This window comes from Copidosoma floridanum, unplaced genomic scaffold, assembly GCF_036245765.1.
Source record: "Copidosoma floridanum isolate Cflo_tuat_1 unplaced genomic scaffold, Cflo_Japanese_pri ptg000030l, whole genome shotgun sequence".
Taxonomy (NCBI): domain Eukaryota; kingdom Metazoa; phylum Arthropoda; class Insecta; order Hymenoptera; family Encyrtidae; genus Copidosoma; species Copidosoma floridanum.
The window spans coordinates 29,349,974-29,375,177 of NW_028321907.1; the positions used below are offsets into that span (position 1 = coordinate 29,349,974).

Sequence of the window (25,204 nt, forward strand, 5' to 3'; positions counted from 1 at the left end):
AGTAAAGTTTTTAACCGATTCAAAAGTTGGGGGCCCCCTGCGCGCTTCGTGGGCCAACCCCCGGCGTAAAAGTTTGAAAGTTGTTTTCGTAAATCTTTAATTACTTAAAATTCATTTGTATTACTTTGAGTTTATTTTGTTGATAATATTGAAAAACCGAAAATGTAAAAATTAATTAATTTCAGTATTTCTTACTATGTATAGAAATAAATATTTGAAATTTTTATGCACAAATTATATAATTATTCATGAATTTCAAAAACTATTATAAAATCTGCTCGTGGTTTCATTTTCCTTCGGAAAACGCTGTGGTCAAAATTCTGACTTTACTGTTATGCATTATATATTTTATAAATTGATATAAGTGGTTAGAACAAATTTTCCATTTTCAGCTTCAATGACAAATATGAAACCAATTTCTTCACAGTATTCCACACTGTAAAGTGAAAAAATCGTTTGTACTGTGTACCATTAAATTTAAATTTAAAATCAAACTAAAAATTTTTGAAATTTTTAAAAATGAACAGTATAAAAGTTAGCGTAAAAGGGGATAAAAATTGTTTATTTAGAACTTTTTCTTACTTTCTATATAATGACGAAGATTTTCATATGAGAGCTTGTTCTTACGTAATTAATAATGTTGTAAATAAGTGGCAAAATTATTATGAATTTATAGTAGGAAACGATTATCATCAAAATGTAAAAAGTAGTGATGAATATATTAAGATAATGTCAAAAAAGGGGACTTATAGTACAAGTATTGAAATTAAAAGCTTCTCAGATTTATTACTTGTTCACGTTATAGTTAATTTCTCGAACAACGATATTCAAATATATGAAAATTCAAATAGTAATCTTAAACTTAACTTTTCTTTTTTTGAAAACATTGATTCTGGGCATTATGATATATTAGATTTTCAGAATCCTACAAAACATTTTATTGATTATAACTTACGAAAGTCGTTCGGAAAACAAAAAGAAATCTGTCGTAATAATGATAAAAGTATTGATAAAAAGAGAAATTTAAACCAGTTTCTGAACAAGCATTTATCTCTAAAAAAACGAATTTAATAAAAAAACTACTGATAAATCATGTAATATAATAAATGATTATTATTATTCAGAAGAAAATTTTTCCAAAAATAAGAAATTCAAATCCTCAAAGTATAAAAATAATATTCAAACAGAAGTTGACTGTTCAATAAGTAATACGTTAAACATAAAACAAACAAAAAAGTCTCAAGATAACTTGATAGTTGATCATACTGAGCCTAAACAATTCAAAAACTCACTAGATAATAGTTTATATCAAATAGATGAACTTGGATTGTTCAAAATTTTTCGTTTTTTTTTTGTATAATAAAGCACTATTTTCATTTTAGAACAAGATCAATGATAGTTAAAAATGTCATGAATAAATGGAACCTTAACGTTGATGTATGGTTGGAAATGAATATATCAAACATCTAAAGAATTCAGAAAATTATTTTTAAATAATGAATAAATCAGGGACTTATGGTACGTCAATTAAAATAAAAAGTTTTGTGGATGTTATTTATAAATCTACACATTACAATTGTTATTCAGAACTCTATGAACATGTTATATTTTGGTGATTGTTCAAATAATTTGAAATTGAACATTCATTTCTCAGGAAGTGTGGATTCAGGTACATTTAAATTATTGTGTTATCAAAATACTTGTATCAAAAGAAAACTACGAAATCTTTTATTTATTGAATAAAAAAAGAAAAAAAAGAAAACTGAATATAAAAAAGTAAGAATACATTAAATAATAAAAATTTAAATTAATTTTTGAGTAGTACTCTAAATAAAAATAATAATTTATAAGTAAATCCTGCGTTTTATGGTGAAATGTGTTATAAGTGCATGTATTGTTCAGCAGTATTTTGACCAGAAGAAAAAAAAAATCAACGTGTTATCATAGGGAAAAAGTTCGTCTTAGTCCGTTGAGTAAATATAATTTAGAATTAAAAAAACTTTTACTTCATGATGATAGTTTTAGAATACTTATCAGGTACTACAATAATGTGTTTAGTTTTGCATCTTTGATAACTAGAGAAATAGAACAAAAAAAAAAAGGTATCTATAATATTAAAATTCTAGGACACATTTTTCATGTTGCGCAGAACACATTAATTCTGATCTTAATAAAAAACCAAAAAATAGTCAGCTATATATACATGATGATGATGGAATTGTTATTGATCTAAGGTTGAAACCTATAAATAATAGTAAAATTCTTAAAAAACATATCGAAACTTTGACAATAGTTATGAAAGAAAATCCAATAGCAAAAAAGTACAAACATTTACATCAAACCACGATTGTAGAAAAACTACCAAATTATAAAATGATTTTCTTAAGAAAAACTGGCCAGCAAAAATACGTACAATAAACTATTGACTGCAGAATTTGGTGCTATTATAGTTTAAAACTCTGGATTTCCAAAAAGCTACGATCTTTGTGTGTACCTGAAAGAATTATCCGATAATTATCCTGAAAAAACATTTTTAAATAAACTGTCTTATTTTATCGATCTCATGGTATTTCTATTGTTTTTTTCCTTAGGAGATGTAGGTCGGAGTACGGGGTATTATATCAGATGGACTCTGTAATGGAACATGTTTACGAATCACAAAATTATTACAGTATAATTTAGAAGGAAAAATAATAACCGGGGAAAAAATTTAGAAATAGAGTCTTCATTCCAAGAATACCTTTAGACACAGGAAATTCCTCAACATTACCTTTTATTTTGTATCGTAAACAATTTCTAATCGTTGTGGCATTTGCTATGACAATGAACAAATCCCAAGGTCAAAGTTTCGATTATGTAAGTTTGTATCTTAAAAAATCCTTATTTTCTCATGATCAGTTATATGTGGCTTTATCAAGATGCAAAGATACATATAACTTATTTATTTAAGTAGAAAGGAAAAAAAAATACAGAAATAAAAAATATTGTTTGGAAAGAGATTTTTACATAATTTATTGACCTACTTCACGATTTTCATACATAAGTCGGCCATATTTATGGCAACACATTGAAAGTTATTTATAAATATTTTATCATTCAACAAGTGTACATGATATAATGTATATTCTTTTTATGATGGTAATTTTTGTTAAAAAAATTTAATTATGAGTTTTTCGGCAGAAAAAGTCTCTCATTTTTTAAACAAAATTTATTGAAATATAATAGCTTAGTATACATGTAATAAATAAATTACCATAGCTATTTTAAAACATTCATTTAATTTTATTATCATTAATATTTTAAATCGCAGTTATGAAGTTAAATTTTGATTTGTTGATATACAAAATTAAAATACAACAATAATTATTTTATAACACGTATACATTGAAGCAATAGGTAAAAGATGACAGTCGGGCTCTTTAAATTGAGATAATATATATAAATGTACACATAAAATATTGATACATTCAAAGCATGTATAAATTTATAATATACATAAAACAAGGACACATGCGTTTTATTATAAACATTATCCGAATTCACGATTGGGTGCGGGGAGTTCTGTCTTTTCCAGGTTATGATAGAGCTAAATTTAATAGGTTATTTACTTAGCCTTTTCAAGTTAGGTAATACTTCCATTCTTATTATTATTTAATAATTATGTAACGTTTTAATTTGTATATTTAGTTGTATCATGTCATATATGTACATATAAGAAATAGTGAATGTTAAATTGTTTCAAAATGCCAGTAACACAAAAAAAGTTGAATGCACTGAGAACTTCATACTTATCAATGAATTTTAACAATTTCATAATCATTATGTTACGATTTTTAATAAATTATTAATTAACGTTATTACATAATTAAACATGGATTTTATGTTTCATCTATTTGCATAAAGTTCATCTATTCGCCTCCTTGGCGGTGTGGAATAATAGATAAAAATAACAATTCTTAAATCTAAGTAAAATTAATATTTATTGTTGATAGGGGTGATTTATCCTTAATACAAAAACTTAAAAGAGGACAAAAAAATAATGTGTAAAGGCTTTGGGAGACAAGAAAAATAGTGTGGGGGTCTGTGGGAGGACAAAAAAAATGTGTGGGTTGGCTGTGGGGGGCTGAGGGGAGTTTCAAGAAAAAATGTTTACATATTTTTTTTAGTTTTATTTGATTTTTTAAGCGTCTGAGTAATCCAGGGCTTTTATTTGATACTTCATACAACAATTACGATAAAATTAAAAATTTTAGAAGACATTTTTATTAAATAGTAACTGTAAGAGACGGAAACAAGTTATTGAAAAATTTTCCAATATTTTTGTATAATTATGAATACTATCACATAAAAGGAAGAATAATAATAGTACAACATATTTTCAATGAGTGGCAATATGACAAAAGCTACATTTTTGGAAATGACTATTTCGAAAGTGTGATATTAAGAAACAATTATTTGGATCTCATGTCACAGAGTAGAATTTTTGCTACTGCAATTAAAATTCAGTGTTTTGTAAGAATGTTTCATGTGTGCATTAAAATTACATTAAAAGATTTACGTACCGCTATGTTTTTCTAGATTTATTCTAGTGATTTAAAATTAAGTATATTATTTTCTGGTGACATTAATTCTAATATATTTATTTAAATGACTTTTAAAAATCTAAATGTAACGGATCAGGATCGCTAGCGTGCATGTATTTGATGTAAGCGATATCTCGTTACTTGTAAATGCGTGCAAGACTGGCCAGTCACGTGGTTATCAACGCAAAGATTGTAAATGGTGCAAAAAGCGATCAAAAGCAGAAATATGTGAATTCGAGTTAGTGAGTCCGCAGAACGATAAAGCATAAATCAAGACGTTTTCTCGGCACAAGATTCGTGGCCGTCAAGCCAGTCTTAATGAATTATAGACCTCGAGGAACGAAAGGTCCTAAAACGCAGTAAATATGCGAGTACTTCTCTTTTTGAATAAGACAACTGTAATTGAATATATTTTTAATAATTCTACATTTTTTTCTTTCCTCTGTGCCTCTCCAACGCCCTGTCAACTAATGAATGTAATAAAAAATTTAACAGTTCAAACATTTGATTTAAAAAAAAAAAAATTAGAATAATAAGAGAAAATTATCGTTTTAAGGATTTTCATCGTATCAGTGCAACAAACAATAATAAATCCTGAACAAAAAAATTTTGCTATAATAAAATGAATATAAATGTAAGTGTTATTTAGCAATGTTCTGCAAAGAAAATCGTAAGAAATATCGTTGTTGTCTCAATGGCGAAATTTGCTTAAGTTCTTTAAGTAAATATAATGAAAAACTGAAAAACTTTTCTTTTTATTATTAAACTTTGAGAATACAAATCCAATATTACAGAAACGTTCTGTTTTACATATTTTATTATTAATAAGATAGATCAGAAAAGTGAATCTATTCATAACATAAAAATTTAAGGTACATAAGAGTATTCGAAATTCATCCAATTTTATCAAAAAGTAATTATTGATGCGAGTAATTCAAATTATCGACATTTCCGACTTGTAGATAAATTGTAATACGTAGCAATCAAAGAAAAGTGCCTCCTCAACTAGGATTTAAACATGAAACTCTTTTTTTGCCGAAAAAGCGCGCTACCAATTCTGCCATCGAGGTTTTGGCAACTTCTCTTCTCGATTGCTGCATTTAATAGTTTTTCCGCGATTTTTCTGTCAACGCCTGCTCATATGGTATATAAAATTATTAGAAATTAATCTAACTTTATCGATGAGTATGTACTTTTGCAAGTTATTAAATTTACTGACATTCCCCATCCAGTTTAAGATTGCCAAGGCAACTCGATTTTTTCACTTACAATTACATATTTGTAGAAAACTCTTTTCTGGACAGGACAGTGCCTTACCAATTTCGCCATCGAGGTCTCGGTGACTCCTCTCCTCAATTGCTGCATTTTACACTTTTTTAGCAATTTTCTTGTCAACGCCTGCTCTATTATTAACTTACTTATGTGCTCTATGTGTAATATATGCTCTATTAATTTCTAATATTCTTATATACGATATAAGCAGGAGTTGACAGAAAATTGCCGAAGAACTAAAAAATGTAGAAACTGAGAAGAGGAGTCGCTGAGGCCTCGAAGGCAAAATTGGTAACGCACTTTCGCGGCAAGAAAAGAGTTCCAGGTTCAAATCCTGGTCGAGGCAGCACTTTTTTCAATTTCTACGTATGAAAATTTTTCTACAAATCTGTAGTATTAGCTGAAAAAATCGACTTCCTTGGCAATCTCGAACTAGATGAGAAATGTCGATAACTTTAGTTACTCGCGTTAATACTTACCCATTGAAAAAATTAAATTAATTTCCAATATTCTCATACATCATATAAGCAGGCGTTAATGGACAAAAGGCTGAAAAACTATAAAATGTAGCAACTGAGAAGAGGAGTCGCCGAGACCTCGATGGCAAAATTAGTAACGCTCTTTTTGGCAAGAAAAGAGCTCCAGGTTCAAATCCTGGTCAACGTGGCATTATTTTCAATTGCAACGTATGACAATTTTTCTACAAATCTGTAGTATTAATTGGAAAAATCGACTTGCCTTGGCAATCTTGAACTGGATGGGAATTGTCAATGAATTCAATTACTCACATTAAAACTTACTCATCGATAAAATAAGATCAATTTCTAGTATTTTTATATACCATGTTAGCATGCGTTGACGGTAACACTGCCGAAATACTATTAAATGTAGCAATTGAGGAGAGGAGTCGCCAAAATCTCCATGGCGAAATTGGTAACGTGCTTTCCCGGCAAGAAAAGAGTTTCAGGTTCAGATCCTGGTTAAGGTGGCACTTTTTTTCAATTGCTACGGATGTTAATTTTTCTACAAATCTGTAGTATTAACTGAAAAAATCGACTTTTCTTGGCAATCTTGAACTCTATGGAAAATGTCAATAAATTTAATTACTTGCATTGATACTTACTCATTGATCAATTTAGATCAACTTCTAATATGTTTATATACCATATAAGTAGGAGTTGACAGAATGTTGCCGAAAAACTATAAAATGTAGCAACTGAGCCTCACCATTGATGTTTTCATCGGGTAATTCAGGATGGAGTACTAATTTATCCAAACATTGTCTTGATAGTAATTATGTTAACAGTAATAATAATAATGTCTATTGCATTAAATATCCATTTTTATTTGGTACCAATAGGTTAAGTTTTATTTAAATTATAATCATTATGTACGTTCTCATTCACAGTGACGTTAAACGTGTTTTTTTTTTTTTTTTTTTTTTTCTTCTTTAGAAGAAGAATAAGTTAAAGAAATCGAAAATAAGTTTAAAAATTCACTTTTATCATGGGTGTGGCATTGTGTAGAAGGAACTTGCGTGACATAGCGTTGGCGAAGGTGTGTAGGAGACTGATGCAGCATAATGAGATAGGAAGGTGTGTACAAGGTACTAGTGCAGCGTGCTGAGATAGTGTGCGGAAAGGGAAAAATGAAATGAAAAATTTACTTTCGTTACATAATTTTTACAATAAAAGTTCTAAAATTGTTGATTTACTTTAGCGCAAAACGCACCTGTAGACGTATAACTTCAAAAATCCAGCGTGTAATGGTTAGTCAGTGCTGTCGCGCGCTCTGTATACAAAGTGCCTGAAACAGGTGTGCAGGGTGATCACAGGTCATGGCACGTTATAAACTGCTTTGGTGAGGACGTTGCACGCTTGACATACAATCAGGCTGTCTGTCCAACCGTGACGTGTTGGGCGTGACCATGTAAGTTTAAGCTGGGTCAATTGCAAAATACGGCTCTAATTCAAAGAAGAGCGCTGCTTTAGATGCCTGGGCTTCAGCCACATTATAAAGCGCATCTGTTACCTGTGCGACAGCATTGTCCTAAGGCTGGACACCAACCATGTGGCCGGAACTGCCGGGTGTCGGGCCCCCTCAGGCATCTAGACTAATGATGATGGGACCAAAGTGTAGATTTGCTCTTTATTAACAAGCCGCCCCGCGAGTTACCGGGATGGGGCTGGTACAGCGACCGGACTGGATGCGCAGCCATCCTGATCCATAGTGACAAACTCTCTGTATCTGACACCATAAGTGGAGATGGTTTTGTGTGTATTAGGTGTTGATGTGTATTCTATGTGTGTTGCTACTTGTTCCCAAACATTGCGATTCTCAAACTAAAAGAAGCGGCTTGCTAAAGTGGACGATGCTGTTCTCGTATGCAGGGAATGTGGCAAAATAGTCCTGGCCAGTGACTTCAACTTCAAGGCCCTCGCTTCGGGGGAGCCAAGAACCAACTCCACGGGTCGGGTGGTGCTAGAGATGACCGCAATGCTAGATCTCATCGTCATGAACTCGGGTAGTTCAGCAACATTCAGCGTGGGTGCTTGACTGGCAGATACTGATGGACTACACGGCTAGTTTCAACGAAAATGTCAGCTTCTTGGTGAACGAGGGCCATGATGCAAGCTCACAGGAAACAATTCAAAGGCATGCCATTGGGTGAAACGTAGTGAAGCTCAACAGAGACTCATCGCGGAAGGCCATGATGAGAGCGTCCCCTCCTGTTGATTTAAGATCACAAATGCAGTGGAGGTCGAGGCTCCAACACCGTCTTGCACAGTGACACAAAATTCGTAAAGACGTGGAGGTGTTGCATACGGGGAAGTAAAGAAGGCCTTGGTGAGGGTGATAAAGGTTAGCAAGAACTGATGCTGGCACGAACTCATCACTGAGGTGAATATAGACATATGGGGCCTGGGCTACCGAATCGTGCTAAAAAGACTACTTAGCTTAGATCCGACGGCGTCGATGGAGCCTTTAAGAGAGGGTGGTCTCTTGCCTCTTTCTGGCGCATTCCGAAAGGAGGCGAGAGAACATAAGTGTAGGCCAAGTGCCCCTCTTCACTCTTAACGCACTGAAGTCGGTGGTCTTGGAGACACTAGGTCACAAGATCCCTGATCTGGATGGGGTACCATCCGAAGTCCTTAAGGTTATAGCCGAGGAGAAACCATCCATCTTGCTGGACATGTATAGTGCGTGCCTGCGCGTTAGACTTTTCAGTGAGCGCTGTAAGAACCAAAGGCTCGTCCTTTTGAACAAAGGTAAACCACGCCCCCTGGCCTCTTCGTCATTCCGACAAGCTTTCGCGATTTCGCTCGGAAAATTGCTCAAGAGTTTGATACTCGACGTTTTGGTGACTTGACGTCAAAAATGCCTTAAACTCTGTCTAGCATTAGACGATACCATTAAACACACGTTTTTTGTGTGCGAGAGATGGCACCATGAGCCTTAGCCGCTCGTAGACAGGCTTGACGTGGCACCCACTCCTGAAAGCATCATCTCTGAGATGTTTCGCACCAAAAAGGGGCTTAGGGCTGTGAACGGCTATGTCAACTCGGTCTTTCGTTAGAAAAAGGTAGAGGAGCAAGCCGCCGCGCAGGGTGCGGGTGTCACTGAGTAGACCTTGTGGGGCGACAATGGTCCTGAAAGGTAGGTTAAAATTTAATGCAGACCTTAGCTGCACTCAGTACATTTACTTATCCGCAAGGGAAAGCATCAAGCATTCAGTGGCGCTTGCAAATAATGTAGCCTATAAAGAAGCGCTAGAAAACAGGTCCTGGTCCTTAGGGACCTCGAGTCCTCTTCATTACTCGAGAGGATTGCCATCTCTAGCATTTAGTGGGAAGCTGGCTTGCAAATGCTGTGAGATACAATGTTGTCTTTGGTGGCTCCCCCCTGAAGTGATGCTAACGCGGTTCTGGGGTGGAACTTGAACCACGCGGCATGGGGGGGGGGTTACCGCATATTGTCTATAACGAAAAGTCTTTTTTTGTAGTTAACCTTTATGTTAGATTTATTTTGTTTCTAATTTTTCAAAAATACTAGTTTTATACTGAACAAAGTTAACATTTTTTAAAATGTATAAAATGATTTGCTTTGTCAGTGAAAGAAATTTATTAACAATATAAAAACCAATTTTTTACGGTATTTTTTAATATTCTTAAAAAACACATTATAAATGGTTTTTTTTTTTTTATACCGGGTTACCACGACAGCCTACTTGGCCCAGTCGCGGGGGCTACCCACTCACCACCTATGTGTGGGGGTGTATTGCCACACCCATCTCTAAACCTTTTCCTCGCATCCTACCTGAATCCATGGGCACAGTGTGAGTATCCCCGGTGGAACACCTTGCCAGTTAAGCTGACACTCTCTGCACCGATAGTGCATCGGGTCCACTCACCACTGTGTGGCCTTTCCCCGGAGAAGACTCTATTATTCCAGGACGTCCACTCCTCGCCGGTTAAGCCGGCGCTCTCTGCCGAAGCATCGGATCCAAGCTAGTAAGGATCCCCGGAGAAGCCCCATGTTTCAGGGACCACTCCTTGCCGATAAGGCGGGCGATCCCTGCCCGACGCCTGGCATCGGCTCCGCTAATCCCTACCTATAGCCCTAACACTGTTTCGCATTCACCCAGGCCCGAAAACCTGTGGGGCAAGGAAAAAACCCTGGAATTACTCTGAAAGAAAATCCACGGAAAAACCCGCCCTGAAACAGCCGGGGTTACATAGGAACTTTTCCCGATGAAAACAGTTTTTGAAAAAATCTGCGTTTACCGGGGATTGAATCCACAACCTCTAAAACTGCGTTGTATCAGTAACAAGCACGCTTACCACTGAGCCAACGCCGCTCCTACTATAAATGGTTATTAAATGAGTCGTATTCAAAATATTTTTATATTATCTACAACTTTTTATTGAAAATTTTTTTGTAGGATGCTTTGATTGTTTTACGTGCAAAAAACCATTCTTTTAACTTTTACAAATTGTTTAGGTTATACTGTAATACAGCTACAGAGATGCAAATGATACTGCGTTTTTGAGAATGTTGCAATCGATACGATCCTATTTTTTGTTCCTAGATATCAACGAATTTGATTTAGTTATTTGGTTGTTCGTAGAATTTCGGCACTAACTCTCCTAGGACAGCCCGCAAGCATCCGAATCACGCACTTTTAAGCTCAAGATTGTGGACTTGTAATTAACCATAAGAAAAGTATATGGAATCGATGTGTTATTCTCTAATATTTCAGATAACTTAATCACTTTTACCTCTACTACTATTACCCATATCAACTACTATTACCCATATTTTATGCAACTCTATTATTAATGTATGTAGTTACATAAGATATTAAAATAACAACACCTTATTATTACATTTTCTGTGCTTTCCGAGCCATTTAAGTACTTCTAACTGCATTTTTTCAAACATGACGATACGTCATAATTTTATCATTTAACATTACGTTAGAATAATTTCTAATATTTAGAACTCAAATATTTTTTGATGGTTGCTAATCTGTATCATCCAATGGAACGATTGCGTGACAACTTAAGGTTTTCTGTATAAGTTGAGCTTTTTTATTCTTGTTTTAAATGCCCTTGCTGTTTTATCATAAAATTTCTTGTTCCTTGAGTACACTATACTCGTAGCTTACAACATTTTTTACCCAAGAATAAAAGTGTAATGCAATTTGAATTATATTATCAAAAGAAAGCTGCAGACTCACTCTTTTCGCACCTTGTTTCCGAGTTGCGCCTATATTATCGTATTTATTTTTACAATGCGCAGTAAAAAATTCCATTCAGGGATAAAAAACATCAATCTGACAAAAAATTAAATAGTCAATTTAAAAATAATAATAATCACTAAGTCACGAATGTAGATGGTTCTTTAGTGTACATACAAATCCATAATATCTGGGACGATGACGATAATGACGACGACAACGTTGACGACGATGACGACGAAGATTATCACAATAACAACTATGTTAAATGATAGTGATAACGATAACGATAGCAATGTCGTCGAGGAAAACGTTGCAAACGATAATGAACGTTACACCGTGTTTTCGGCAACGATACAGATATTTATTAATAATGTTAAAACAATATGAACTGATGTATGAGAAAAGGTTATGTATTTAAAGCTAGGCATCAATTGTAAACACATATAAAGTGCGCTGCGTCATGATGGATTGGGTCAGGTTGAATGTCTCAGTTTAGCGTTGTGACGAGATCCTGTGCCTTCAACTTTGTTGTTGAAGGAGGTTTGGGAGTATCATTCAGAGAGGCGAGGAACGAAGAGTCCCCCCTGCCTGCGCATCTGGGCCCCCCTTACCGCGCACCTCCTCTTGCACTCCACAAACTTGAAACTGTACGACTGTAACTGCTTATATTTTGAAAAATACCACTTGCCAGTAGATAACGGTTGTAGCCCAGTAAGATGGCCTTTACGAGCTCCCTGTTACCATGAAAGTACAATTGCATATTTGGTGCTTCCTTACTTTATTGCTTTCTCTCTCTTTTAATCGGCTTGTGGTTTATTATAAAAGCATTAGCATTAGCATTCAGATCTTGATATACATGGAAAAAATTCCTCTTAATTACGTGTAAACTATAAAATTACGAAAATAAAATGTTTTTGTATGTTACACGTAAAAAAAATTACAATAAACGTGCATGAAATATTTAAAAATTATAAAATGACAACTTAACCATCGAAAACTATTTTAAAAAGTTGCATCTACAGGAAAAAGTAGAATATGTAAACAGTAACAATTTTAAGAGGTCTTAAATAGGTCTCCAAGTAAATTAAAATAAAAAAAGTTGAAATTTTACAATCATATTAAGCATGTTGACAAAATAAGTACAGGCATGCACAAAATACTTTATAAAATATTCGTGACTGCATAACCTAAAAAAATATGTAAAAATAGCTTATGTTACTTATATATGCTAAAAATATCAAGAAATAAAAATTTTTGCGGGTTTTTGGAAAGTTTTACTTCACAAAAATTAATTACATAAATGTGTAAAAATTACTTCACAATAACTTTGATAAAATAACCTTCAGAAAACAGTCAGGATATTTACATGTCAAAGGAAAACTCAGGTAAGCCAAAAAGATAATTTGAACAAGATTTAGTTTTAATAAGATCACGTTGAGTAATATACATTGAATATTCTCCCATAAAATCTGAAAATTACTAAGAACTACTGTATTATTATCAAATTAATGTATAGGTTTTGAGACCCCTAGCAGAAGTGAGACTCTAAAAAAGTCGTTTTTAGCTGTTTTTTTTCTTTCTTTGAAGATAAGTGTTCTGCTTAATGATTTCTTCGTTATTAATGTTAAGCCTTATAAAATTCTTTATCTGATAGTGGCAATCAAGTTCTACTTTAGCCTCTGTAATCTAGAGTCAACTACCCTGACGTCATCACTACTCCTTAGAAGCAAAAAGTATTGTGGTTAGTAGCTAACTAAGATGAAGTAAGGTAACAGTTGATATACTAAATGCTCAGAAGAACATCAAACCCTAGTAAAGCCTCAATAAGTTATTTCATATTTAGTAACTCATGTCATATAGTAGAAAGTCTCAAACAATTCTAACAGTTTAAGACAAAGTTACAATTCAAAAAGTATTATCCAAGCTTATTATAATATAAATAGTTGAGTTCAATAGTAAATAAAAATAGAACAGTCAATAAACTATAATAACACTTGTACTGATTTTGTCAAATATTTGAATCTAGTCAAAAGTATCGTAGTAGGTTTATTATTTACCGTTTTTATTAGCTATGTTTTTTATACTATAGAAAAAAAATGGAAAATTGAAGTCTGTTATATTTTTTAGTTGCTTGTAAGATTGTGCAGTCATTCATATGCAGCAGAAGAATTAGCTCGTAAAGATGATCTCACTCTACTGTTTTCTGCTATCACAAGTTCGTGTCCACAATATAATCTCATATGGCAAAAAAGTGCTGCTGAAGTATTAATAGCACTATCGACACATGGTCTTACTGAAAGCGTAGTAGCTTACATACACAGTAAGTACTAAATAAATTGAGAAATCGTTACAATTATTGTAATCATATTATTCGGTGTCTATGTCACTTAAAATACATACTAAAAATTTTTTTTGCATCAAAATAGTTATAATATTACTTAACGTATCAATTAAGTCTCAGTTATGATATAGATTTTAAACAGACTGATGGTTGTAAATCCAACTAATTTTATTTAAGGTAAAAACTTTATAAATTCTAATACTGCACTTTTCTAATAAAAAACAAGTATCAAACATGTACGTATTTAATTAGACTTAAGTCATTATCAAGTTTTGTGTACAGTAAAAAAAAAAACTGTGATACTAATAAATGTACTATTTTTGAACACAACAATTAATTTTTAAATCATAAGGGCAGTCTGGTGATAATAAAAGTTGTATGAATAATGTTTCTTTGATTGTATTAACATTATTTAACAACTAGCAATTTTATTGATGAAAAAGACAAGTTCTACACTGTGTTCCTTTTCTTCTGTATGTTTTTAGTATCCATTATGCATAACTAACAATAAGTAATTGATGTAAAATATCAACATACCAAAAAAAAAAAAAAATAATAAACTTTCAAAAAATAAAAATGGAACTTGATTTTCGTGAAATTCATTAAAATATAAAGAAAAGCAATAGGAAATCTGATTGCACCGTACTACTGTAAAATTTAATTTCTTACTTTTCACCTTGAGTTCTCAATCAATCTTGCCAAATTTAAGCTCAATTCGTTCTTTAAATGGTTAAAATATACTTTTCTTAAGACTAAAGCTACACAATCAAAGTAACCTTATCGACAAGATAGGAAACTTTATTATTCTCTGGAATGATCTTAAAAAGTAAAAAAAAAAAAAACAGTAAATTTTTAATCTGCTGTTGATTCTAATTGAATAGCTGCTTCCTGATTAGAAAAAGTCTACAGCCCGCCGAAGACTATCATACGGCCCGTTGACGGTACGCCGGACGTAATACTCCTGGCCTGTGTAACGTGGGCGATCAGGTACGTAGACAGACAGTACACGGCGCCCGTGTACTGCCCGTACCCTGACCGTAGGCGGTCCGTACAGTATATATAGCTATGAAGCCTATGAAAATTAACAAAAACAAGCGGCTAAATTGATGTAAAACACTGTGTCTTGCATGTAAGGCTCAACCAGTCTACAAGGTACCAGAGTAAAAAGTGTTATTTTAATAACAGAATTCAGTTTTAGTATTCTTCTGTTATCATATCTTACTAAGTATTAGTATCAATATACGAACTTTGAATTAAAACTAACAAATGCTTTTTTATCCTTTTTAAAATGTTTTTCGATTATTAGTGTATTTATAACAACACAGCAGGTAAAATTAGTGAATAAAAAAAGTGTATTTTTAGAAGATCTACAATGGATGACAAAATGAATAAACGTATAAATAGACATTTATTACATATGAGATACGTTAGAAAAAGAAATAGAGAAACAGAAATTACAAATATAGGTTTAAGACATGTAGCAGGGAATGTGATAGTGATAGTGACAGTAAAATTATTTTGAAATGCAAGCAATCGATTGCAGAAAGTTTTAAAAGATTGTGTGAAAGATTATAATAGACAAATCGATTATTTATTGAAAAAATTCAAACTAATTGATAGTACTTTACCATTTATCACATAAAACATTACTCAAAGACAATCTAACCAAAAAATATAAGGCTGAAAAATTAAATCCTACTGATGTTGGTGATACTTTAAAGATTCCTTATTTTGGAACTGCAGAAAATTTATAGATAACTACTTGTCATTTTATAATATGATAATACTGTTAGACTGCAATTTAAGATTGATGATGTATGATTATTTAAATCAAGTACTACTGAATTTCGGCTGATTCTATGTGATTTATTTAGGATTTAAAAAAAATTAAAAAAGAAGAAAAATCATGCATGCAATTAATTATGTCTGCTAGATTCTTGATACACAGCCTCACGGGCAGTACATGGGAGGCGTAACGTACATAGCCACTAATTGACGAACGGATAGAATTTTTGGAACAACATAGGAATAATAAAGGATATTTTGAGTAGTGTCGTAACACGCAATTTGGAAACACAACTTTCGCAAGGGAAAAATTTTAAAATTTTGACACTCTCAGATTGCGCTGAAAAAGTATTTTAAATTATAAGAAACCTCATTAAACTCATGTAAAAATTTTTTGACGATGACTTCAAGTCTAAGCAGCTGACAATCTAGAAATAAAAGAAAAAAAAGAGAGGAACGTTAAAACAAAAACATAGCGTAAGATTTGTGAAAGGCATTACATATAAAGTGACTAGCTTCTCTAGTACTATCACAAACAAGAAGCATGTTGCAAAAAGTAATTATTGCAAAGTGTGATACACAATTGATTTACTAGATAAATCTAACCAAATTGATTTACTAGATAAATTGAAAAGTGAAGTAGCATACTATTAAGGCTGGAAGCTAGAGTGGCAGCAAGTTTAGTGGTAAAGTGTAGAGCTAGATAATAAAGATTAATAAAACCAATTAAGCAATAGTAAAAAAGAGCACGAAATAGTTGTGCAGTGATCTTAAAAACCAAGCAGAAAAGAATTTTTAAACATAAAACGAGCAAATAATGACACATGCTTCATAAACACTTGAAAAAAAAAATAATAATAACATGACAAATGGATTTTTCAATCAATTGACGGCGAAATTTTCAGTCGATATTAGGAAACGTAGGTATAAAAATAGAGATCAAAGAAATAAATTTTACACAAATTACAATCTACGAAGAGAAAGGTGTAAAAATCTTAAGATCGCTTACTTGTTGCACAGAACTTAATATTCAACTAAAATTATGATATGTACTTTATGTATCTTTTACATAACAAATGGTTTTACCAAACAAATTCTGAAACACTGCCATGAGTTGACATCAAATGCGCGTTTGTATTTTTTCTAGAATATAACGAGTATACATGCATATACCCCAACGAGCTTTTAAGTGCAAAAATTTAAGTGCTTCCATTTCGAAGGAAACTACTACGAAGCCTTAAATAAAAATGATTATCTTGATTTTTTTAGTAATGACTAATACAACTAACATTAAAGTGAATAAAAAAAGCTTAACAGCTTAGACCATAGGGATACTTTTAAATCCCAGCCTATAAAACAACCTGATAGGAGCTCCTTTGTGAGTTGCGTTATCTATTCTATAGTAAATTTGAGTTTCTCCAGTTAATTTTTTAAGAATTTTATCATTTAAACAACAAGTGTACTCGTTATACCATGTAAGTGTAACATTGTGTATCGAACAATTATAGATACTAGAAAATGTTTGACAACATACATCATACTCGATTTTAAGGAATAATAAAGTTTTTTGCGTAAGTTAATTTTCGTGAAATAATTCATTAAAAAGACATAAAGTTAACATACATATACAAGTGGCTAAACATATTTTTAGGCTTCATTGTGAATGAATACACATAGTATGGGTTACATGTTACATTAATGGTTATATTTTTACATTATTGGCTACAGTTTATAATTCGTTGTTATGGTGATGATTTCACGATCTAAGTAATAGGCCATTTTGCTGCAAAAAGGTCTCTTATCCCCTTCACGAGGAGTATTGCATGGTAAAAAAGCACATGTGAAACTTTACAGAAGTACTTACTCGAAAGAGTCGAACTGGCTGGAAATCAAACTGTGGTCTTCACATGCAAACCCGCAATCTAGCCGACCGAGCCACTGTGCGCTTAAGACCTATCGATGTATCACCAACGTCACTATTAATTTCATCAAATATAGCTTTATCTTGGTTTTTTAATTTTTAAATTATGATGTATACTCTGTTGCTACCTTTATGTATGAAGTCATTAATTAATTTTATGCTTTGAATAGATGCACCGAATTCGACGTTAACATGAAATTTATATAATATTAACAAAAATTTATTATACGATACAACCATCGAATTGTCTACTAAAATTTTATCTCCTCTCTAAAGCTTATAAATATATTGTTCAGAAGTATTATTTTCGTTTTTAGATTTGGTATAAACATTAGTCTAAGGCGAACTTACGTTTGTAAAAGATTTTGAAATTTTTATTATATTTTTGATTAATTGTACAAAGGTTTTGTTTTGTATGACGTCCGTAAAGCATTTGCTTCATCACTAGTTTTGTAAGTTTTATATTACCACAAGGAATTTCAGCTGAAATAATTGCAATAATTTTTTTAGGTGTAATAATTTTTTTATCAGGATGCAAAATTATTGAATTGTGTGCATGAGGTAGACTACGTTTTTGGAACTCGATGGTACAGATATATGATAATACATTACCGAATATATCATTTTGAATGATGTCATACAAAACTGACTTTTATTTCAAGTAAAATAGTCTAACAGTTACGTTTGAAAAATCATTTGGTCTTGTATTTTTAGCAAATTTTGATAAAGTTAACTTTAATTTTTTTCACTTAACGTAACATGTTACTTTTATAAATAAATCTGGTCTGCATCGTTTTCTCATTATAGACATTGCATCGTGAAAATGTTTCTATATGAGGTCCGTATGTATATTTAATTCATAAAAAGTTTTTTAACATTAGTTGTAACTACAAAGCTGATCTGTCTGCCTCTTGTGCGGTATGAAAATAAGAATTATTGTATAACTATAGTTGTTAATCTTGAAAATTGAAAAATATTATCAAAATATGGGAGTTGATTTTTGTGAAATAATTAATTAAAAAGACATAAAGTTAACACCATGTCTTGCATGTAATCTACAACGTGACAGAGCAAAAAGTGTTATCTTAACAACAGAATTTAATTTTATTACTATTTCATTATTATATTTAACTACGTATTAGTATAAGTATTGTTACTTTGAACTTTAACTAAGAAATGCTTTTCAGCCATTTTAAAACGTTTCTCGATATTAAATGTCTTTATAATAACACTATAGGTGAAATTGGTCAGTACAAAAAAGTATTTTTAAAAGATCTACAATTTTCGGACTAAGCATTTTGTCTTAAAACGTGCTGTTCAAAAATTAGATGGTTTAAAACGATTTTTTTAGTTACATTAAAACGTTTTTTGACGATTTAGTCGTTAAGAAGACACTTTAGAAAAAAACTTACTGTACAAAAAAATTTTATTTTGATGACTACAATTTTTTTTTTTGAGATTATGTTTTAGAATTAAAAATTATTCGTGTAACAGGCAAAAAACATTTTCAAACCAATAACTCAAATTAGCCTCATACTAGGTTAAAAATTTTATTTCATGCTAAGAATAGATGATTTATAAGTGGTTATACTTTTTAAGGGCTTTTCCATACATTGGTCCTTGCTAAAAATTAAATATTTTGAAAAACTATTATTGTATAAATGTTTTTTAAGAACGCCAATTAACGAAATTTATTAATAAAGTAATTGTAATTTGTTTTAATTTAAAAAAAATATCAAGAAGAAAATTTAATTTTAAGAATAACTATAGACACTTATCAAAACATTGAACAATATTTCAAGAGGAATTAGGTGAATATAAAGTGAGAAAGTTGTATATCGTGGAACAAACTAAAATCAAAAAATGAATTATTGTTTTAACAAAATTTTTATGATGCACAACTCATAATAATCATGATTAAAATAATTTAGTAATAGTGAGTTAGATAACCACAAATCAAAAAGGAAACTTCCTAAGAAAGTTTTCAAATGAAAATTAAAATCTCTTTATGGAAGGTTGGTGCGTAAAGCGTGCAGGGAGACGAGGCCCCATTAGTTTATATATGTATACGTGTGTATGTGAGTTCATGTTTGTGTATGCGAGCGCGCGTATGTGTGTGTGTATGTGTGCAGATCTCCCTATATTATGTAGTTATTTATGTGGAGCTTTTCTTAATGCTTCACACAAATAGTGCATAAACCTCTCACAGCCCTTATAGACTCTTGACTTTTCCATGCATTTTTTTTTTTATATTAAATAAGTAGAAAATACACTAGGTCATTACGCAGAAATTTGAATTTATATTGAAACTACCTATAATCAATCTTCTTGTACGTCTTTTTTCCTGAATAACTAGCCTCACTGTAAAAGATTATTGTAGCTACATAAATAGATCGTTTGGCCTACAAAAATGATAATACTTTGATATTAAGCCTAAACTAATGCATGCACTCGCTTTTGTCAATACATTGTAATAACTGCAAGGTCTTAACTGTCATTCTCGAGTCACTACATAATTTTTTATTAATGTTTTATCTCCTGTTGAAATGTAAACAATAAATAAGTTTCCAAAACACTTTGTAAATATGCAGAAACTAAAACTTATTAACTACCTATTCCAAAAGCAACTTTTCTTTACAGGCATTTGAGGATCAACAGCTTGTCAGAGAAAATTCTAGACAATGTAAAGAATAAGATAGTATTTTTCTTTGATATACATTGCAAATAAGCATGCCATAGAGTTTGTCAGTGAGCTTTGCTTGATACAAAAGTATACTAGCCGTGTATAAAACTTTACGACTTTTTTTTCATTTGTTAACAAATGTTTAAATAGAAGATGGTTTTTTTTTTCCTAATTGAAATAATTATTTTTTAAGTTTGATTTACAAATCAACATTAACTTGATTTTGGCAGTAATTTGTTACGACTTCTTACAGTATTATTTTTATTCTTACTGAAAAAATTTTACACAGAAACATTAATAAAAATAATTTTTTTTATGAAAATAGCCTACAGAAAAATTTTAAGGGAGTTGCATAAATAAAAAGAAGTTTTTAATTGTTTCCAACTGCAAGTAGTTGTACCACAAAAATTGTCAGCGAGCTTATATTGATACAAATGCTTTACAGCCTTTCCCAAGATTTAGAGAATGTTTTTCTCTAAGTCCAAGTACATTATGTGTTAATAGTTTAATCGCCCATTTTGGACTTAAAAAATGCAGAATCTGAAACATCAAATAGAATTGTGCTACCACCTTTGTACTTCAAGTATTTTTTTGCTTAAGTTTTTGGTTTTTTGTTAAATAAAAATGATGTTACTCGAAAATAAACCGTATAATACGCATGTACTAGCTTTTATCAGTACTTTTGAACGACTAAAAGGCCTCACATACTATTTTTAAGTCTGTACATTACTTTTCATCAAAGTTTAATAACTTGTGGAAATTTTAACATGAAACTGGTACTGATACAACTTTTAAAGTGCGCAAAATCTGAAAATTATTAACAACCTATACTGAAAACAACATTTTTTTTTTTTGCGCGATGAATAACCTTACAGTAGTTGTTATAAAAAGTAATGTGAAATATAAAATCCCTTACTGATTCAAATTGCACATGAGCTTGCAAAAGAGATTGTGAACGGGTTTTTAATAACACTAAGACTCTACGGCCGTTTCCAAAACTCACAAAATATCTTGTTTCAAGTTTAATAGAATTTGGTTTAAAAAAATCATTGTTTTATAATTGACTTTTTTTTATGACTTTAAAATTTTTATGACTTTAACATAATAAATTACAATATATAAAAGTACATTTCATGCTGCTATATTTATAACTAAATTATTTTTGTTGTCTAAGTTTTTGAAATTGCACTAAGTAATAAAATAATTTTACTAAGTTAAACAATGCAATATGCATGCATTTATTTTTGTCAGTAAGGTTTTGCACTTAAAAAGTCTAAACTGCAAATTTTCGAGCCTTTAAAAAACCATTTGTTAAAATATATATTTTTACCTATCAAAAATATAGCTTTAGATTTATGTAAGCATGCCACAGAGATTGTCAGCGAGCTTTTTTTCTATATAAAAGCTCAATAGCTGTTTCTGAGACTTATGAAATGTTTTATTTTACTTTGAAATCTTTTTGACCAAAAGAAGTTGATTTTTTTTCCATGGTTCTTCTTCCTTTCTTCTTTTACCCCGTGTATGTATCTCCAATAAATAAAACAATTTAAAAGCCATGTGTAGTGAATGCCTTTATTTCAATAAAGAATTGTTGACATTTCACCCCTGAAAGAGGCCTTCAAGATATATCAACCTGTACATTATAAACGGTGAATTGAGAATATAATATTTTTTTATCGTCATTAAACAACAAAACTTGGAAATATGGTAATCTATTATACATACAGCCTTGCTTAAGTAGGTGCCTCAAGCACTTCCCGCAATTCGCAATTAGCTTCAAACTCCTATTAAATTGGTAATTTAAACTTTTTTCTGGCCGCTATATGATTATTTAATTAACTCAAATAACACGCATGACTCTACCGTTGTCAATTCCACGTTGTCAAAAATGTTGGAAGCTGCACTGATCATGCCTTAATCATTTTTAGTGTCAAAGTTTTCATCATCTGACTTTTTTTTCATTTATCATCAAAATATACATTAAAATAAATTTATCAGTAAGTATACAGACTATAAAGCCTTAACTGTCATCTGCTAGTCTTTAAACATCTTTTTAACATAGTTTGATTTTCTGTAGGAATGATAACATTAAATTGGTAGGAAATACACAATTTTATTACACAGAAATTTTAAATTACCAACTACAAATACTAACTACGTTCCATTTAATAGATTATCATCAACAAATAGACACCAAAATTATTAAGTTTAATAGTACAAGCCTATGCAGGATTTTCGATGTCATCCTATCCTCCACTTCTCATATATTTCGACACGCTGTATCAATCTCGACATCGCGTGATATATGTCTGCGTATAGTGTAAGTATCAGTCGTGTTCGTCTACGGCTGAGATAGCACGCTGTTCTGAAGAGTTTAGTTAGTAGTCGAGAATAAAACAAATTCGATTTTACTCTTTTTTCCTATGATTCCTCCTCTTTCTTTACCTCTATTTATTAGTGCCAAGTATAAATTTAACGCTTGAGCAAAATTATACTTGTGTCGCAGTATGCACAGTGTAGGTATTAAGTGATAATTTCGTAATGGGTTTCGTATTAAAGTTAAATGACTCGTATTACTTGAAAAATACAAATAACCCTTACATCGTGAATAATCTCTTGTATAAAAAAATATAATGACACTGTGTTCACGTCTCAATCATTTTTATCGTCAAAGTTTTTGGTCGTATGGTAAGTGTAACGATAATACTTCCTAATAAACCTTAAAATAAGCACCCGCTTGCTTTTGTCAGCATGTTTTAAATTATAAGATCCAAACTCCTATTTATACTTTTTTGTCGAAGTTCAATCATCTGTAGAAAGGTAGACAATAAGTTAGTATGAAAAAAATTTTGAAGTACGCAAAATCAAACTTATAAACCACCTATTCTAAGAACAACTTTTTCGTTGTGTCTTGTTTATGGGTCTAATAGTCCAACAGTTACAGTCTTAGAAAGTAAAATAAAAAAAAAATTTGTTACTGATTTACATTCCACGTAATCATACAAAAAAGATTGTCAGCTACCTTTTATTGATACAATAGTTACATAGTCGTTCCCGAAACTAATGGCATATTCTTTTTTATGGAAAAGAATATTTTGTATAAAAAAATTTATTTCTCTATATTATTGATTCGATGAATATGTAATTGAAAAAGCCACGCTTGTGATTAAAAAAATAGCCACGAAAAGCATGTTAGCTATCCGAGACAGATTTTTTAATAGCACTTCACTCTTTTTAAAAATTACTCTATAATCTACTTTTATGGTATTCCTTTTGAGCAAGTATAAGTATAGAAAAAATCGATCGCAAAAATATTCAGTTTTTCTTCTGGCTGCCAGTGGCAGGTGGCTGGTGGGCTCAGAATTTCGTTAAAAGCCAGATTCTGCTTGACTTGCTCCACAGTCTTTGAGGTATTGGAATTTCTATTTCAGTGTTGAATGATATATAAGGTTATAACGATTTAGGATAACCATTTTAAATTTGTTATATATTAAAGAAAAAAAATATTTGAGCCTAACAGTAGCATCTTACTATTCCCATTGAACCAGCCAACGAAAATTGTTTCAAGTTGGTTTCACTCAAAGTTGTTTACGTAAGATAAGATTTGATTTTTTTGAAGTGCATCAAGGGATTTTATAAGGAGAATTTAAAAAAATAAGAAACCGTGTTTACAAACTGGAAAAATGGTAGGCCCTGCGTAAGAATGATCACAGTGATCATTCATTTTTCGAAAATAAGATATTTTTACGACTAAAAAGGGATATTTTATTTCTCCAACATTTTTGCTTTACTGATGAATTGATATTCCCCTTAAAAGGATTTTTAAATAAACGAACTCTTTGTCAATGAAATTTACAAAATCTAAGGTGGTTATCTGAATAACTTTTTTCAAATGTCATAATAATTGTACTTGAAAAATGATTTATTTATAACTCGATTAAAAAAGTTCTAGTTCCAAATTGGCTCAAAAAAAATGATGCTGTAGATTTAGGTTAAGCAGAGTGCTAGCTTAAAACAATGATGTTCTTTAAATTTTGTACTTGCACACATAATGCAATCCCATGATTAAAAAGAGGTTTTTTTTTATTACGCTTCAAAAGAAAATAGCAGTATTGCTACTACAAAATAAATGGGAACATTTTACGAGTTATCACTTCATTTTACTTGATCCAGGGTTGAGGTGCAGTTTTATGGCACGAAACGCATTTTGACAAATACAAGGGCGTCCATACTTTGAGGGTGAATTTTGGAGAATAACCACTTGTATTTGTTTGTATACTACTCATTTTTTACTTTTTTGTACTGTCTAATAAGAATAACCACTTGCATTTGCTTGTATACTATTCATTTTTTACTTTTTTGTACTGTCTAATGTAAAAAAAAAAAAACTACTAAAAACTACTTTTGAACAGTTTAAACACTGCTGTGGTGTGTTTTGAGTAAAAATTCATTTACTACATATATATATATATATATGTAAATTTATTTGATCATTAATTTTTTTTATTCCCATACAAAAAATCAATGTATCTTTACTGCTTTTTTTATCCGTCGGCCTTTTCTTTCAAACACAGTTTTTAGTTATAATATAGAAGCCTGGTATTCAAATGATGCTTTTCTCGTGCAAACATTACATTATGAACAATGTTATTTTTTACGGCTAATCGGAAGAAGTTGGTCAACTCGTTGGTAAAAAAACACTTGGCCTTCATCAAGATTATGCTGCTGATTAAGTGACATATCCTAAATATTAAATGGTACTGATAAAAACATAATATTAAAAATTCATATAACGAACATTAAAAACCTCATTCACCAAAAATGTATGCTATTTTAGAGAAGTTTAAGTTCGTTAAAATATTCCAAACAAATATAA

General features: G+C 31.2%; 1 protein-coding gene across 1 annotated transcript in view; it reads left to right on the plus strand.

Moving 5' to 3' along the window:
* bchs (WD repeat and FYVE domain containing 3 bchs) overlaps positions 1-25,204 on the plus strand; it is a 1,547,413-nt gene that overhangs the window by 144,801 nt on the left and 1,377,408 nt on the right. The window contains exon 5 of the mRNA XM_089597159.1: positions 13,726-13,918. Within this exon, the coding sequence (XP_089453285.1) occupies positions 13,726-13,918 (193 nt within the window). The remainder of the gene's footprint in view (positions 1-13,725; positions 13,919-25,204) is intronic.